The following is an 18,707-nucleotide window of genomic DNA, read 5'->3' as shown; positions in this document are numbered from 1 at the left end:
ATGTCCATTTTGGGAGGTACTTAAATCAGCCAGTTGGCACAAAAGGTAATAGTTTCTCTTTGGAAATTTCACCCCGGTACCTATTTCTGGGTTCCTAGATAAAAAACTACTCTCTCTCCTCCCCAGAACACAAATGGGTGAATCTTTTCAAAACAACCATAAGAGCATTTTGTACATACAGTACTACAGGAGCTGGTAACTAGCCCTATATTTTGACTGCCTGACTCCATTATAATACCTAAGGACTCTCTCACACCACTGTTGCTTTCAAAATTGGGCAGGGAGAAGATCCTTAGGCCTTTTCTTTGTTCCATGAAATTCTGTTCAGGTTTGGGTGACACAAACTGTTAGACTTTTCCATCTGGCACTTGCATTGTCAGCAAAATTTTGAATTGTGCCAAAACCACAAATTTCATTCTAATGTAAGCACAAGTGAAAACATCAACAAGACATGCTGCACTGGAAATTAGGCATGGATACTGTGGCTGAAATATGATCTATCATAACAGCTATACCAGAGAAGACTAAATGGGAATGGAGATTTCCTAACATTTGTGTGCGTGACTTTGCAACCTGTGTAACACCCTTTTAATGCAGATTTATTTTTTGTAATAATGTAAGGGAATAACAAAGACACTAGAGATAGGTAGGCAGTCTGCTAATTTGGGGAAATCCATACTCATAATACAGTCTCTTAATTGTTTCTGGAAGATTATATTGTACATATTCCAATAAGCAAAGGCAAACTGATTTTTGTATTTGAGTCTATTTTAACTCTAACTCAGGTCTTTTTAAACCAAGTAATTCCATCTGGAGGCTTGTTTTGGTTCCACAATAAGATGTAGGTGCTACCTAGTTCCATAAAAGGATGAAAAAATAAATGCAGAATTTTTCAGTGTCTCTTTAAATATTCATGGATGCAACAGTGTAATGATAATACAAACACTCAGGAATTTAGAATCTCAGCGACCTGACATACACCTGTGCTTCAGCTGGCAAAATTTAACTCTTAGAAGTGCCTATCAGCAGTTAAGAATAGGATAGCAATGGAAGGCTAACAGTACATAAATGTTATCTTGGGAACTAAACTGTGTTGATTGTCTCTCCTCCACTTTTTAAAACAAACAATCTGATAAAACAAGTGTTCAAATAAATATCCTTTATTAAAGAAAAAAATCATTTTTAAGCACCAAAACTGTGAGTATGTTGTTACATCACCTGTACAAGAAAAAGGTAATTTCAGTACTTGGTGTACAGGTTTCACTTTGAAGTCATGATAGTAAAAACATGAAATACACAGAATAATAATAATTACAGAAAGTTGCACTAAAGAAAGAGCAAAGGGCAAACAGTCAAACCAATATTTTTTCTTTTTAGTTTTCAGGTATTGCTAGAAATGCTCAAATAGTTTTTATTTTTTACACTTGTTGCTTAATACTTAACATTGAGCATTATTAGGTATTGTAAATTTGCAGGAGTAGTTTTATAATACAATGTGCATTTAAAATGTCCATTTAAATATAATTGTGTTAAAGACTTTCTTAAAGCCAACCACAATGTGCTAGTGTTTGATTCTATTCATAATATTGCACAAAGCTAGTGGATGGTGAATCAGTTTTTTCTTATTTATTCAACCAAGCTAGAAAGTGTCAGTTTTCTTAACCCTTTATTCATGCAAATCTGCAGCTTTCTGCATTTTACCTACTTTGAGGCTCTGCACTTAGAAACACTAAGATAACTTGTAAAGTAGGCAGCAACCACAGAAACATGTATGGAGAGGTCATAGTGGTCTGTCTCTAATCACATACCTCTCCACAATTCATGAGGATGAAAAGTATCTTCCGATGGATGTGAAGACTTGAAAATCAAGCCACTCTACCGGTAAATTAATTACTGTGGAACCTCTGAATGGCCAAGCAGAATGTGAATAAAAACCATGATGAATTATTTATAAACTTGATGCTGTGCTTTGTATTTGTTGGGCTCCTACCCACTGAGACCATAAATGAGCAATATGCTCCTAGTCAAGATTTTTCTTTTAACAGACACCCGCTTAGTTGGTCTTTTCTATCAGCTGTAGGCAGTCTTCCTCATTCACATACTTATAGGCCCAGTAAAGTCACAAATTGGTCATATTCCATATTTAAAGATATCTGAACATCCACATGGGGGAATGGAAGGAAGACCATTTTGGTAATGTTAGGAGGCCCAAGGGCACAGGTTTTAGGAGATGGGATTTACAGAATTTCATTGTAATTCACAAGTTGCAGATTCACCATGGTCAAAGCCAGGAATTTTGGACGAAGTCGTAACTGAATGGGCAGTGCAAGGCATAATATATACAACACACCCTATCCCAAAATACATTGGCATACCCAGCCCCTTCCTAAAATTCTAACCTTTAATACACAATGTTTTAGGCAGCAACTAAATATAAATTCATTTTGTAGGAAAACTTTAAATTACAGTATATTCATAGGATAAAAACAGCCACTGCTGTATTTTACACAGCATTAGATAGCAATGCAGGTTAATGTGCTTCACTATACCAAAGAGCACTTTTAGACTGAACCTACTGTCCAATATACTTTATAGCATTCAGGGCTGATGGGGGGGAAGGGGAAGAACCCAGTACAAATTACCAGGGCCCAGCTTCATCAGCCCCATTTAGCCAGTCCACCCTTCCTGGGGGGGCTTGAAATTTTTTTTTAACAGGGGCCTGCACCTGCTCTTGGCAGCCCTGTTAGCATTCAGTAAATGCAACATGCTCTGTCAATAAGATGCTTCCAGTTCTTACTGCTTCTCTGTAGCACATTGATTCTCTAACATTATACATAGTATCTTGCTTCGTGCTTATGGAATCATTACCAGAAATAACACAGGTAAAGTAAGTACATAAGCATTACAATGAAAACAGCTGCTTAAACTACAGATAACCTTAATTTACAGTTACTTTAAATTCAGTGCAATAAAGGAATAAGAGAAACATTAACTAATGAAAGTTTCTGCTTCCTCATCTCAATTGGTTGCAATTTCAATAAAGAACTGCTCAGCGTTTGAAGATTTGACGTTACAGAACACAATGCTGAAAGGCAAAGTGATTCTTACAAAGAATCTGATTAAGTCTATTGACCCAAAGTCCCTGATGCAGCCATTGAACACCACAATATCTGATCAAGTTTATTTATTTAACAGCTATGTGGTGTTGCATACAGGCTGCTAAACTCTTTAAAGAAATCTTTACAGTAACATTTAAAAGAGAAACAAAACTTTCATCTATGCATTAAAACTAAATCACGCTCAAAATACGCAAACATAATATGCAAAAGTGAATAAAATAAGAATGTTAGTAATTTTAATGGATTTTGGGACCACTGTAGGAAGGTACAGAAATTGAAATAAATGCTAATCCCATTCCTGATCAAAAGACTATTGTTGTTTACCTTTCATTTTGGTTGCTCTAATAAACCATTTTAATTCCTTTTTCTCACTGATAAATCTCAGTCCCCAAAGTACAGTATATACTCATGCTTCATGAATCTATATGTATTTCAGATTGGGAAATTCCAATTCCTTACCTTAGTGAACCCATTTCACTACCAAACAGCTCTATTTTGAACAAGCAAGCAAGTATCTTGGCATGTAAAATCCGCAAAGTGAGCAATTGTTGAAGATCAGTGGCTAGGAACAGAACAATTCAGCATATCTGATGTAGTGCATCCATGAAGAGAAAATATGAAAATCTCTAGTGATCATTTTATGGGCAAGCTTTTTTTTTCCTCTTATACACAAGTAAGTATTAATGCCATCCCCATAGTGATGGTTGCCATGGTCTCTCAAGTGCAGAGCTGTTCAATAAACCTCCTGTCAGTTACAGCAAGGATTGTCCAATTCTCTACACACTTGTGAAAGTAGTTGGACTTTCCCCCATATAACTTTTATTGCAATACCAGTATAAATCATCATCTAAAAGCACTGGGAGTATTTTTATGCATGAATTGTAAATGGCTATTAAACTGAAGAACTATTTGAAACTGTGACATCCAGTAACGACTTTAGATTAAAATCTGATTTTTAATATTCTCTAGAAAACACACACCTTCTTTCCTTTTTAAAGTTGCATTTGAATTTGATATAAACTGTTATGCTCAGCACAGCACCTATCTTTTGTGTGCATGTGCATAAAATATGATATTCCTATTAATAAGCAATGTATACAGACTCAGTCAGGAATCTAATATTTTAACTAAATATAAGTCTATCAAGGACAGGTTATTTTTAATCATGAACAAGTTTTCAAGGCAAAGTTGACAAATCATATGTAGATAAATCTGAGAAACACCACAGTACAGAGCTATTTAAACATCTCCCTATATAGTGATAAATTTGTGGATAATAAATTTAGTGTAAGGGGAAGGAACATTATGCCTGTTTTTCAAATTACCTATTCACCCCCCAACTCAGTTTTATGCACACTGTCCAATCTGCACTTTTGTTTCTTGCAGCACTATATCATTCTAATTTGCAGATACTTCTGTTTTGTGCTACAGCTAAAAATTCATGCATTGGACCCAGTTTATAGTGTAATGTAATCTGGAATATGGATGCCTGTAAACCATCTGCACACAAACTACTTACATTTATGATCTATGCTAAATGATTACACATGATAAATTTTGAAATGATTAGTTAGGATGTAAAACCATAGAATAAACTGGGAAGAAGTTTAAGTTGTCAGGTCCTTGACAAGCTAATGATGGACAGAGCCTCGTTCTTGATACATCCAAGAAAGATACTGCCCCAAACCTGATACCTGGAGCAAAACTGGTATCATTCTGAAAATGCTGCTCATAAGCTTCCTTTTGAAATGAAAATGTTCACTAGACATTATAATAAGGCCAAAAAAAAATCAAGAAAAATGTCTATCAATGCCAAGTATAGTGTGGCAAATTATCTTTCAAAACATGACAGATCTTATTATTCAGGACATAATTGTAGAACAGCCTAAAGGTTCAAGATCTGAGGTTCATTTGGTTATATAACCTATTGCCAAGGTAGGTATCTGCTCCCACACCTATTTTAAGAAGAACTGTTATAAAAGTTGAGAATAGTACATCCGTTAAACAGTAGCAATTCACGAATCTGCTTCTAAATGAAAATGAGTACAGTCATTTGTCCTTCATAAAGTGAATACTGAACAAAAATATCATTTTGTAAAAGGAAAGGGGTGGCGTGTCTCTCAAACAGTACGTAAAATTTAATAAAAATAAACGCTGGTCAAGACTTTCATATAACTAGAGTGTTTCTCAACTAACAAACATTACACAGAGCCTTTAACATAGTACAAGATTACTTAGAGGTACATCTTATACAGAGTTCTAAGTACTCTGGCATTATAAAACTAGCTGCCCGCAGCTATTAGTCATGCAGTTCAGGATTATTTCTTTTTAAGTTCTCACTGCGTTGAAAACTGTACCCTCCCCTCCTTTAGAGCCACATACAGCCAGTATTAAAAGGAAGTGTAGTTTTCAGCCAAACAGGCTGTTAGGTATGGATGATTTTTTTGTAGCTGCTAAAGGAATATTAACAACTAACAGAGAAGCATAACTTCCGTAACTGATGTTAATATGTTAAGTTCCTGCGCTCTCCTTAAATAAGAAAGTAAAGAAGGTTGCATACAGTAATCAAACAAGAACAGTTCAAGCTAACAGAGAAAATAATGTAAGTATTATCAAATTACAAAATATTGCTTCTTATAACAAATGTGTATGTATGGTATAACTAACTCAGTTCATCTCACCTAAATATTACTGTTTACAAGAGCATGGAAATCTACTTTTAAAATGTAGGGTGTAAGATTATATATGACCTTCTAAAAGTTGCTGCAATATGCCATGTTAAGTGTACCATATTGTAAACCCTACATTCTTAAATACATGTATTCCACTATTATGGTACTTAGACTGTACAGTCATTTGTTGTTATTTTTCATACTAACATACATTTCTTTGCAGTGAGAAGAATAACTAAAGAGATCTTATTTGCATCTCTATCTGAATTTTAGCTATTGTGGTACAGCTATTAAATTTGTTTTTCAAGCAGATGATATTTTCAGTGCACTGAAAAGTAGAAGTAGGTTTCATAGCTGTCCTGATGTTTTAACTGCATCCCCCAGTAGCTTTATCAATGCAGCATTCTTCCACTTAAAATGTTCCCTCACTTAACTGGCCATATATACTAATGCAAATGTAAAAAGTGCTTAAATAATTGAGAAAACATCCTGAAGACCCTTTTCTCATTAGTTATATAAAATGCATATCTAAACAACTTAGCTTTTTGTCCAACCTTGCACTTGTGGAATGAATAAAAATAATCTGAAAAAAAAAATCAATGTTTCACGTTTTTTTCACATACTCAATCATTTGCCAAAAGAAGCTATTTCTGCCATGCAGCTGATGGTCAAAATTGCTGGCTTTGAATTTTCTGAAACGAAGAGGAAGATTGATCTCCAGCTGTGGGGTATTTTTTGTTGATGTTTTTTTCCTTTCTTCAGTGGCTGCTAGTCACCTGTGTAAAAAAACAAAACAAAGAATAACTGAAAAAAAATTTAATTTCAACTGTACAAACTGCCTCCATTAAATACATTAAGCAGCATTTTTAAACTCTTAGATTCTCCTTAATTCCAGTGGTTTAGAGCCATCATAATGGCTCCTAACAATCCCAGCAACCAGTGTATTGGGCACAGCCAGGGCTTCACTGTGCCCTCTTGGGCTTATTAGCAGCCAACACAAGTTAGAGCACTGTCAGGTTGCTCTAAACTGCAACAGGGAGCTGCACTGTCAAATAGCTGGCCCCAAATCAAGGTAGTCTAGAAAAATCTTAGTCACCCCATCCCTGGGCATTCCTTGGTCTCAGCTGAGAATCTGGGCTCTTATGTTATTACAACATTTGACTGATGACTCAAGTCAACACAAACTTCTTTAACAGAGACTATGCAATCTTAAAACGAAAAGTATAAAGGATCTAAAACTTCCAACTGGCTATTTTCTGAGCATCAACAATTTTCTGTGTGCCACTGCATCTGCTGGTAGTGATTCAAATGAATGCAGCTGACTCATGTGTTGTCTTGTAAGATTTAGAAATTATAGGGAAGACATCAATGGAAAAAAATTTAGTTTCAGAAGCTAACCCATATAACAGGTAGTTAGATTAAATCTGGTCTGTCAGAGGTTCCTTCATGTGTTGTTTCATTCTGTATATTTATAACTGTTTTTCAAATTACAATCTCATCTATAGGATTTCTAAAATACTTTCTTGTGAAAGTATACAAGGCTTGCTAAAATGCTTAAAATAGTGAATGGATATTCCACTTTTCCCTTTCATTATGGCATAAGCATGCAATTAACAGAGGATGATACTCCATGCAAGGAAGTATAAATTAAGTGCTTCAGAAAGTGCAAGAGGTGGATATTTTTTTTTTTTTAAAAAGGACAGTTTGTGTGATTTAAGGTCTTAGAAACAGGTAATTATTTGAAGACAAAGACGAAGAAAATATGAATGAGAAATGGAAGTTTCAACTCCCTTCTTAGTGTGTTAGTCTGAGGCGAACACTACATTTTAAAACTAGTAGAGAAACCAAATATTCCATTTCAAATGCTCAGTTTTACAATTCACATGCCTTCTCTTTTAAAACTTGTATAAATGCTAATTTCCCCTCAAAATGGAAGAAAAAAGCAATACTCCTTTCACTCCACCCTCTCCACAGCTCCCAAATAGCTTACCCTTCTTTTTTATCATACCCTATTTTATAAGCCCCCTGGGACAAGGACTTAGTCTTTGTTTGAGAACATGTGCATTTTTAAGACTGATTAATAAATTAGGATAAATATGTATGTATGTATTTATTAATAAATTAGGATACATATATATAGATATATATAATATCCTAGGGCACCCTATGAAGTACTTATAAAACATTATTACTAGGGTTGTCAAGCGTTTAAAAAATTAATCGTGATTAATCACACTGTTAATAGAATACCTTTTATTTACATATTTGTGGATGTTTTCTACATTTTCCAATATATTGATTTCAACTACAACACAAAATACAAAGTGCAAGTGCTCAATTTATTTTTATTACAAATATTTGCATCATAAAAGACAAAAGAAATAGTATTTTTAATTCACCTAATCCAAGTACTGTAATGCAATCTCTTTATGATGAAAGTTGAACTTACACCCTAGAAGTCCAATCAGTCCTACTTTTTGTTCAGCCAATCACTCAAACAACTTTGTTTACATTTGCAGAAAATAATGCTGCCTGCTTCTTGTTTACAATGTCACCTGAAAATGAGAACAGGTAGTTGCATAGCACTGTTGTGGCCAGCATCGCAAGATATTTACATGCCAGATGCAATAAAGATTCATATATCCCTTGATGCTTCAACCATCATTCCAGATTCTGCATGATAACAATCCAAAGCAGTGCGGACTGACACATGTTCATTTTCATTATCTAAGTCAGATGCCACCAGCAGAAGGTTGATTTTCTTTTTTGGTGGTGTGGGTTCTGTAGTTCCTGTGTCAGTCTTGCTCTTTTAAGACTTCTGAAAGTATGCGCCACACCTCATCCCTCTCAGATTTTGGGAGGCACTTCAGATTCTTAAATCTTGGGTCAAGTACTGTAGTTATCTTTAGAAAGTTCACACTGATATCTTCTTTGTATTTTGTCAAATTTGCAGTGAAAGTGTTTTTAAAACGAACAACATGTGCTGGGATTATCATCCGAGACTGCTATAACATGAAATATATGGCAGAATGCGAGTAAAATCATGGAGCAGGAGACATATAATTCTCTCCCCAGGAGTTCAGTCACAAATTTAATTAACACTTTTTTAAATTTTTTTTTTTTTTTAAACAAGCATATCAATGTGGAAGCATGTCCTCTGGAACAATGGCCAAAGCATGAAGAGGCATATTAATCTTTAGTGCATCTGACGTAAATATCTTGCAATGCCATCTATAACAGTGCCATGCAAATGCCTGTTCTCACTTCCAGGTGAAATTTTAATTAAGAAGTGGGCAGCATTATCTCCCATAAATGTAAACAAACTTGTTTCTCTTAGCAATTGGCTGAACAAGAAGTAGGACTAGGTGGACTACTTGTAGGCTCTAAAGTTTTATATTATTTTGGTTTTGCGTGCAGTTATGAAACAAAAAAAACCCTACCTTTGTAAGTTGCTCTTTCATGATAAAGAGATTGCTCTACAGTACTAGTATGATGTAAATTGAAAAATACTATTTCTTTTGTTTCATTTTTACAACGCAAATATTTGTAATAAATATAAAGTGGTCACTGTACACTTTGTATTCTGTGCTGTAATTGAAATCAATATATTTGAAAATGTAGAAAACATCCAAAATATTTAATAAATTTCAATTGGTATTCTATTGTTTAACCGTGTGATTAATCACAATTAAGTTTTTTGAGTTAATCACGTGAGTTAACTGTGATTAATGAACAGCCCTAATTGTTACACATCCTCTATACTTTTTTCCCCCAAAACCTTTACTGCTATTTGGAGTTATAACTAAGTTATCCGTATTCAGGGAAAGAAAGCATTTACCAAGCCATTTTACCATCTTCCTTATATTATAGGGAAGAGACGTATCCAAGATCAATCAAAGGGACACCTTTCTACCAAGTCAGCTCAGATTTTATTCCAATTTATTACAGACCGAATTTTTCTTAGGGCAATTCTTTTAAATTGTTTTATCCTCTGACTGCAGTTATAAAGGAAATTTTAATCAGCAATGAAATCCTTTTAAACAGATCCTGCCATTAAACTGATTGCCTTGTACTAGAAAACATGCTCTGAAATTTCTGCAGTAGACCATTATTTAAAGTACTAGGTAATTAATTCTGTTAAATCAATTTATACATTCAATCCAAGTAGGGTCATGTCTGTGAAAATAATAGTAATTCAGCAGAATAGTGTTACATATGTTTCAGTCTAATGCTTCTAAAATCAGATTATTTCATACAATTCCTCAGCATAGCCTAGTTTTTGTAAGGTTTGTTTGTTTTTAAACACAAACCATTACAACTCTATCAAAAACTGTCAGTTACAATTACATCTCACTGAAGTATTTTCATGGTAACAGAGTGTGGAGGGGGTAGAATGCAAATGCCAATGTGTGTATAAGTCTCTGCGGAACTCACAGTCCAAATTCCATAAGATTCTAAGCACCTTCAATTTACTTAGAATATTTAAGGCCCACATAATGTTAGCTTACAAAAGAAAATGGCAACTAGTGCCCTATCAATACCTCAGGTTAAAAAAAAAGGGAAGGATTTTGAGGAAAGCAGTTTACAATATTCTGAGGTATTAAAGAGTATTCTTCCCAAGAGGAAAACAAGATTCAAAAAAAGAACAGGAGTACACCTGTGGCACCTTAGAGACTAACAAATCAATTTCAGCATGAGCTTTCGTGAGCTACAGCATCTGTGCACAGGCATCTGAAGAAGTGAGCTGTAGCTCACGAAAGCTCATGCTGAAATAGATTTGTTAGTCTCTAAGGTGCCACAGGTACTCCTGTTCTTTTTGTGGATACAAACTAACACGGCTGCTACTCTGAAAAAAGATTCAAAAAGACGCAATTAGGTTTACAAAACTATTACATAAAACCAAATCACTGAAATAGGTTTGGTCAAATGTCTAGGAAGAGTGACAGAAGAACGAACACGCTAAAAAAGTAATTCAGCCCACATCTTCGATTTTATAACAATCGCCATCGGAAATCATGAGGGACCCAAACCTGTAATCGTGAAGTTAATAATAGTTTTGAGGAAGGCGTCAGCTCTTGAGTGATCAACAACTGTAGTGAGAGACAGAAAGCCCTGCAGATCATACCAGCTTTTGACTGTGCATTCCATCAGCATGCAAGCATATCTGCGCCTTCGGATTTAAGACAGGTTCACACTTCCTAGCAATAAAGCTGGATCAGGAGAAATACAGTAAAACTAAATCAAATAGATCAATTGATATGGCTCTCTAGTGACTAATCTACCAGTGGGGATGGAGGGGAGAACTGTTTATTTTCCTTTTTTAAAATTTAGAATAGGATATTAAATTGGCATAACAATTTATTTAATAGCTTTAATTTAGTAAAGATTGTAACCACATTAAAATACTACAGGTTGTTTGTTTTGCTGGGCTACCATCCCTTTTTAATACCTGTGGTACTTGCACTAAATGTCATTTCCCAGCTGTGGCAGTGTCCCAAAAGCTCTCAATCCCTGGAGTGCATTACTGCTTAATTATTAACATACAAATGGGGTTTCTTCTACTACCACTATATGTGGTTTGAATGCAAAATTTATTATTTATTCCCTTTAACTCACTATACACCTTGTGAGAGTCCATTTCTAAGAAAGTTTTTGAAATAAGTTCTTTAGAGATCCTTGTGGCTTTCTCCTCGATCTAGATTTACATTTTTATTTACTTATAAATATATTTATTTGAATCCTTTATTTATATTTAAATATGGCCATGTTCTAACAGCAGACTTGCTACAGAAAAACAGCACTCTGTCAGTCCAGTTCATAGGAGTAGCACAGAAGAATGTCTCTTTTTGACTACCACCACAATCTTGAAAATTAAAATTCCTTGGCTATTTCTGCATTGTTCTGAACTCACTAAAACTAGCTATCTTAAGTCTAAGTTCTGTTCTTGTATCACATCTAACTACAATGCCTGGAAATTTGTGGGGTATTTTATGAATAGCACAGGTGTAAATTATACTGGCATATTTACTGTTTATGATTTAGAAATCTAATCAGACCCTTCACAAATCTGAAAGAAAGCTATCAAAAAGCCAGCCACCAAGAAACCAGACAGACAGGGTAGCCAACAAGATTTCAATATGCTTAGTAGTCAGATCTAATCTTCTTTGACTTGTATTATTTAGCTTCAAGTGGGAAATACACTGGATTTTTACACATCAGAAGCAATTAGAAAACATTTGACATTAGTAAATGTAGGGGTATATTCAAGAGTGATTTTGTTGCATTATTATTTCTGAAAGCCCTTTTCAATCTTATAAGGTACAGTCTGGTCAATATACTGAGGTTTGGGTTTTTTGTGAGGACAATTTCTCTCACTGGTTTAGCAAAAAAATGCTTACCAAAAAAATGTCTGGCAACAGTCCAGAAATATGTTTCCCTTATAAGTTTAATTAACTCCCTTTGATATGCCATTGGTTCAGATTAGATATGCACATTTTTACTAGTTTATGTATACTGCATGATTTAGGCACACACCTAAGTCTCCTAGACTTTCTAGCCCAAGCTTAGCAGGTATTCCTAAAAAAAAGTGTCAACAAAATAAAATTTAATTTTTAAAAATATAGGAAATTTACAGGTTAATTTTCCCAGTCTGTGCAAGTCAAACTCTCCTCTTCATCTTCTGATTCAGGTGATGCCTCCTTAATTCTTCGCAGTGCTTCATGGATGCTACGTGTTAAAGGGTCAGTGTCAGGCAGAATTGTAAAAGACTCTCTCAGAACATCTTTCTGCACCTTCTTCAGTTTCACCCCTTTTCTTATCTGTGCCAAGATGTTATTGCTGTCATCTTCATCAGGGAAAGGAGGGAGATTTCTCTGCTCAACTTTTCTTAGGTGAAAACTACCACGCTTCAAGGAAGCCAGCACCTCATCCATTGGGGAACTCACTGCAGCAAATCAAAAGACCGCGTTAGTATTAAATTTAATATATTTACACTTTTCAGCATCTTTATTTTTATGTCCTATATGACAAAGGGTAGTTACCACAGCAATTTTGCATCCTAAATAGAGGAAAAACAGTTGGTAAGTGTTAACTTTCTAATGGTGTTTTTATCTTTTTATTTACTGGCAAGAAGAAATTATATTTGTACTGTGAACACTATAATATGACTTCTGAAAACCAAATAACATCAGCATATGGTATACAGTATGGCTACTTTGGCAGATAAGTTTTCCTGCTTGCAAGACAACAATCAGTTACAAAATCAAAATACATTATGATGTCTTTTTCCTGTGGCTGAAACTCTGATAGTGAGCACACAACTTAACTGACTGGACTGCATACTCTGTGTAATGCAAGCACCAGAGGAGAAACTGAATTCTCAGGACATGCCTGAGGTAGCTAGTTTGTATCCACTGCATGACTTCTACTACAAGCCATCCAGAACTAGCAGATGTGGTCAGCTGCAACAGCATGTATTTCCCTCTCCTTCAATCTGATATGCAGAGGTTTTGGCCAGTGGATTTTCACAGTACTAATCCCAGCCTTCTCAAATGCCCCCTCCCCTGTAATTAAAGCAAGCAGAGCAGTAATTTAGCTATGTTAAGGCACAGAGTAAAGGCCTTTTACAGTCAACCTGCAGCTTTACTCCCCTGTGGAACAAACATGGTATTTCAACTGGATTCTGGCTTTGCAGATCTACAAATTAGGTGGAGGCCAGGATTAGTGTGTGTCAAAAAAACAAAAAAACCCAGCATAGTATTTTCAATACAACAATGGGAACTAGCTATGTACCAACATAACACATACCCAAAGTGAAACATTTATCCATAGCTGAAAAACTCTCCCCAATTCTCCTAAGTGTATTGTGGAATACATTTTTATGACATCCTTTGTTATCCATTTGTGGATATCAACAATCCTGAGTTGGGACAAGCATTTTTATTTATTGATATATTTGCTGTGATGGGGCCTCACATTTGGAAGTGAGAGATGAAGTTTCTCTGGCAAATCAACATTATACTCAGCTCTAAGAAGCTACTCAGAAGTTTGGAATGTTAAATAAATCCAATGGGAGATGGATTAGTGGGGAGAGTGTATATGCAGAAGTCAAAGATATTCTTGGAGAGGAGAGGGTAGATTTATAGTTTTTATATTATATTACACAATGTAATGTGTGCAATTTGTTTTTATGTTTTTATTATTATTAGGGCTGGAAAACAATTGAAAAATTCTGATTTATCAAGAGATTAAAAAATAATCGCAATTAATCGCAGTCTTAATTGCACTATTAATAGCATACCATTTATTTAAATATTTTTTGATGTTTTCTACATTTTCAAATATACTGATTTAAATTACAACACAGTACAGCGTACAATGCTAACTTCATCTTTCTATTACAAATAATTGCATTGTAAAAGAGATAAACCAAAGAAATAGTTATTAATTCACCTCATACAACTACTGTAGAGCAATCTCATTGTGAAAGTGCAATTTACATAATTTAACTCAAAAATAAAACTTTAGCACCTACAAGTCCGCTCAGTCCTCCTTCTTGTTCAACCAATTGCTAAGACAAACAAGTTTGTTTACATTTACGGAAGATAATGCTGCCAGCTTGTTATTTACAATATTACCTGAAAGTGAGAACAGACATTCCCATGGCACTGTTGTAGCCAGCATTGCAAGGTATTTACGTGCCAGGTATGCTAAACATTTGTATGCCCCTTCATGCTTCAACCACTATTCCAGAGGACGTTTCCATGCTGATGAAAGGTTCTGCTCAATAATGATCCAAAGCAGTGTGGACCAACACACGTTCATTTTCATCATCTGAGTCAGATGCCACCAACAGAACATTTTCTTTTTTTGGTGGTTTGAGTTCTGTAGTTTCTGAATCGGAGTGTTGCTCTTTTAAGACTTCTGATAGCATGTTCCACGCCTCATCCTGCTCTGATTTTGGAAGGCACTTCAGATTCTTAAACCTTGGGTCCAGTGCTATAGCTATCTTTAGAAATCTCATACTGGTACCTTCTTTGCGTTTTGTCAAATCTACAATGAAAATGTTCTTAACTCTAACAACATATCCTGGGTCATCTTTCGAGACTACCATAACACAAAATATATAGCAGAATGTGGGTAAAACCATGGAGCAGGAGACATACAATTCTCCCCCAAGGAATTCAGTCACAAATTGAATTAATGCAATTTTTTTTTAAACCACTGTCATCAGCATGGAAGCATGTCCTTTGAAATAGTGGCCGAAGCACGAAGGGACATGTGAATGATTAGCATGTCTGGCACGTAAATACCTTGCAATGGCAGCTACAACAGCATTATCTTCCGTAACTGTAAACAAACTCATTTGTCTTAGAGACTGAGAAAGAAGTAGGATTGAGTGGACTTGTAGGCTCTAAAGTTTTACATAGATTTTTTTTTTTTAACATAACCACACTAAAAAACAAACCTAAGTTGCATTTTCCTGATAGAGATTACACTACAGTAGTTGTATGAGGGGAACTGAAAAATACTATTTCTCTGGTTTATCTTTTTATACAGCAAATATTTGTAATAAAAATAATAATATAAAGTGAGCACTGTACATTTTTATTCTGTGTTGTAATTTAAATCAATATATTTGAAAATACAGAAAGACATCCAAAATATTTATAATACATTTAAATTGATATTATTGTTTAACAGTATGATTAGAACAGTGATTAATCATGATTGATTTTTTAAGAGAGTTAATTTGTTTTGAGTTAATTGTGACTGACATGCAATTAAAGATGGGACTGGTAGCCCCTATTATTAATGTTGCCTGATGCTTTCCATTATTAGGTTCTGTTTTCAGTTGCTTACTTTACTAAACCAAGCATTTGGGTTGATAATTTCCGTATCGGGTGTCTGCTGCAAGCAAAATTTCTATGGAAAATTTCACCTAAAATGGTTTAGGTGTTTCTGAGAACAAGACTGAGGGAAAATGTTTTTTGTCCATGGAAAAAAACAAAACCTAGTGAGCTTTTTGTAAGAAAAGTCTAGCATCGCTATGCTTTGGAGCAGGGCCTTGGGCTTTGTGTCAGAGATATGCCTTTTGAAGTCCCTCCTCCTCTGTGAAAATCTGCCCAAATTTGGTCAAGCTAGCTCAGATTTTTGTAAAGACAAACACATAAGGGTACATTCTAAGCTCGTTGTCTGATCTGCTTATGATGTGTTCAAGGTTTGGATGGTCTCTCTGCAGTCACAAAAAGGGGAGTCTTTGGTTTTCCACTTGTGCATCAAGGATAGCAGCAGAATACGGACCCTGGACTTCAGAAAAGTGGACTCTGACTCCCTTAGGGAACTGATGGGCAGGATCCCCTGAGAGAATAATATGGAGGGGGAAAGGTGTCCAGGAGAGCTGGTTGTATTCTAAAGGATCCTTACTGAGGTTGCAGGAAAAAAACATCCCAATGTGTAGAAAGAATAGTAAATATGGCAGGCGACCACCTTGGCATAACAGTGAAATCCTTGCTGATCTTAAACGCAAAGAAGCAGCTTACAAGAAGTGGAAGACTGGACAAATAACCAGGGAGGAGTATAAAAATATTGTTCAGGCATGCAGGAGTGAAATCAGGAAGGCCAAATCACACTTGGAGTTGCAGCTAGCAAGAGATGTTAAGAATAACAAGAAGGGTTTCTTCAGGTATGTTAGCAACAAGAAAAAAGTCAAGGGAAGTGTGGGCCCCTTACTGAATGAGGGAGGAAGCCTAGTGACAAAGGATGTGGAAAAAGCTAATGTAATCAGTGATTTTTTTGCCTCTGTCTTCACAAACAAGGTCAGCTCCCAGACTGCTGCACTGGGCAGCACAGTATGGGGAGAAGGTGACCAGCCCTCTGTGGAGAAAGAAGTGGTTCGGGACTATTTAGAAAAACTGGACGAGCACAAGTCCATGGGGCCGGATGCGTCGCATCTGAGGGTGCTAAAGGAGTTGGCGGATGTGGGTGCAGAGCCATTGGCCATTATCTTTGAAAACTCATGGCGATCGGGGGAGGTCCTGGATGACTGGAAAAAGGCCAATGTAGTACCCATCTTTAAAAAAGGGAAGGAGAAGGATCCGGGGAACAACAGGCCAGTCAGCCTCACCTCAATCCCTGGAAAAATCATGGAGCAGGTCCTCAGGGAATCAATTCTGAAGCACTTAGAGGAGAGGAAAGTGATCAGGAACAGTCAGCATGGATTCACCAGGGCAAGTCCTGCCTGACTAACCTAATTGCCTTCTATGACGAGATAACTGGGTCTGTGGATGAGGGGAAAGCAGTGGATGTGTTATTCCTTGACTTTAGCAAAGCTTTTGTTATGGTCTCCCACAGTATTCTTGCCCGCAAATTAAAGAAGTATGGGCTGGATGAAAGGACTATAAGGTGGTTAGAAAGCTGGCTAGATCGTCGGGCTCAACGGATAGTGATCAACGGCTCCATGTCTATTTGGCAGCCGGTTTCAAGCGGAGTGCCTCAAGGGTTGGTTCTGGGGCCGGTTTTGTTCAATATCTTCATTAATGATCTGGAGGATGGCGTGGACTGCACTCTCAGCAAGTTTGCAGATTACACTAAACTGGGAGGAGTGGTAGATATGCTGGAGGGTAGAGATAGGATACAGAGGGACCTAGACAAATTAGAGGATTGGGCCAAAAGAAACCTGATGAGGTTCAACAAGGACAAGTGCAGACTCCTGTACTTAGGATGGAAGAATCCCATGCACTGCTACAGACTAGGGACTGAATGGCTAGGAAGCAGTTCTGCAGAAAAGGATCTAGAGGTTACAGTGGATGAGAAGCTGGATATGAGTCAACAATGTGTCCTTGTTGCCAAGAAGGATAATGGCATTTTGGGCTGTTTAAGTAGGGGCATTACCAGCAGATGGAGGGACATAATCATTCCCCTCTATTCGACACTGGTGAGGCCTCATCGGGAGTATTGTGCCCAGTTTTGGGCCCCACACTAAAAGAAAGTTGTGGAAAAATTGGAAAGAGTGCAGCAGAGGGCAACAAAACTGATTAGGGGGCTGGAGCACATTGCCCTATGAGGAGAGGCTGAGGGAACTGGGATTGTTTAGTCTGCAGAAGAGAAGAATGAGGGGGAATTTGATAGCTAGTTTCAGCTACCTGAAAGGGGGTTCCAAAGAGGATGGATCTAGACTGTTCTCAGTGGTACCAGATGACTGAACAAGGAGTAATGGTCTCAAGTTGCAGTGGGGGAGGTTTAGGTTGGATATTAGGAAAAACTTTTTCACTAGGAGGGTGGTGAAGCACTGGAATGGACTGCCTAGGGAGGTGGTAGAATCTCCTTCCTTAGGGGGTTTTTAAGGTCAGGCTTGACAAAGCCCTGTCTGGGATGATTTAGTTGGGGATTGGTCTTGCTTTGAGCAGGGGGTTGGACTAGATGACCTCCTGAGGTCCCTTCTAATCCTGATATTATGATTCTATGATAGCTGCACCTTTAATGATTGTTCAGGTGCAGTTCAGTGTGATCTAAAGTCTGTGTGGATGGTTGAAATGGGAGGGTGGCTTGCTGAGTCAGTAATAATGTACTTGTTTGGAATGGTAAATGTGGTCCAGTCACTTTGCCATTCCCTGGCCAGAGACATGAGATGTGATCCATAGTGGTTTTGGCAATTTCAGGTGTTGTTGGGGTATGTTATCCATAACCTGGCTGGATGGGAAGTTCTGGGTTGCCTTTGGCACAATTAGGTTCTTGTACTGCAGCTCTATCTCAGTGGTTGAAGGTTTGAAGTTTGCTAATACTGAAAGCTACAGGAGAGGTGCTGATTTTAAAGTTCCCATGATGATTTGCATGGTCTGATTCAGCTGCCTATCCACAAATGGAGTATGGTAGCTTCTTGTCCACACTTGTGCACAGTACTCAGCAACTGAGTTCA

At 36.7% G+C, this 18,707-nt stretch overlaps 1 protein-coding gene across 2 annotated transcripts in view; it reads right to left on the bottom strand.

Moving 5' to 3' along the window:
• Positions 1–1,144: 1,144 nt before the first annotated feature.
• Positions 1,145–18,707, bottom strand: part of JMY (junction mediating and regulatory protein, p53 cofactor) — a 155,300-nt gene continuing 137,737 nt past the window's right edge. For both annotated transcript variants that reach the window (XM_030566549.1, XM_030566550.1), the window contains 2 exons: positions 12,424–12,734; positions 1,145–6,567 (listed from right to left, as the gene is read on the bottom strand). In XM_030566549.1, the coding sequence (XP_030422409.1) occupies positions 12,427–12,734 (308 nt within the window). In that variant the 3' untranslated portion in view covers positions 1,145–6,567; positions 12,424–12,426. The remainder of the gene's footprint in view (positions 6,568–12,423; positions 12,735–18,707) is intronic.

Source organism: Gopherus evgoodei, chromosome 6 (genome assembly GCF_007399415.2).
Source record: "Gopherus evgoodei ecotype Sinaloan lineage chromosome 6, rGopEvg1_v1.p, whole genome shotgun sequence".
NCBI lineage: Eukaryota > Metazoa > Chordata > Testudines > Testudinidae > Gopherus > Gopherus evgoodei.
Note: the sequence above shows the minus strand (reverse complement) of the source record. Positions and strands in the feature narration are given on the sequence as shown.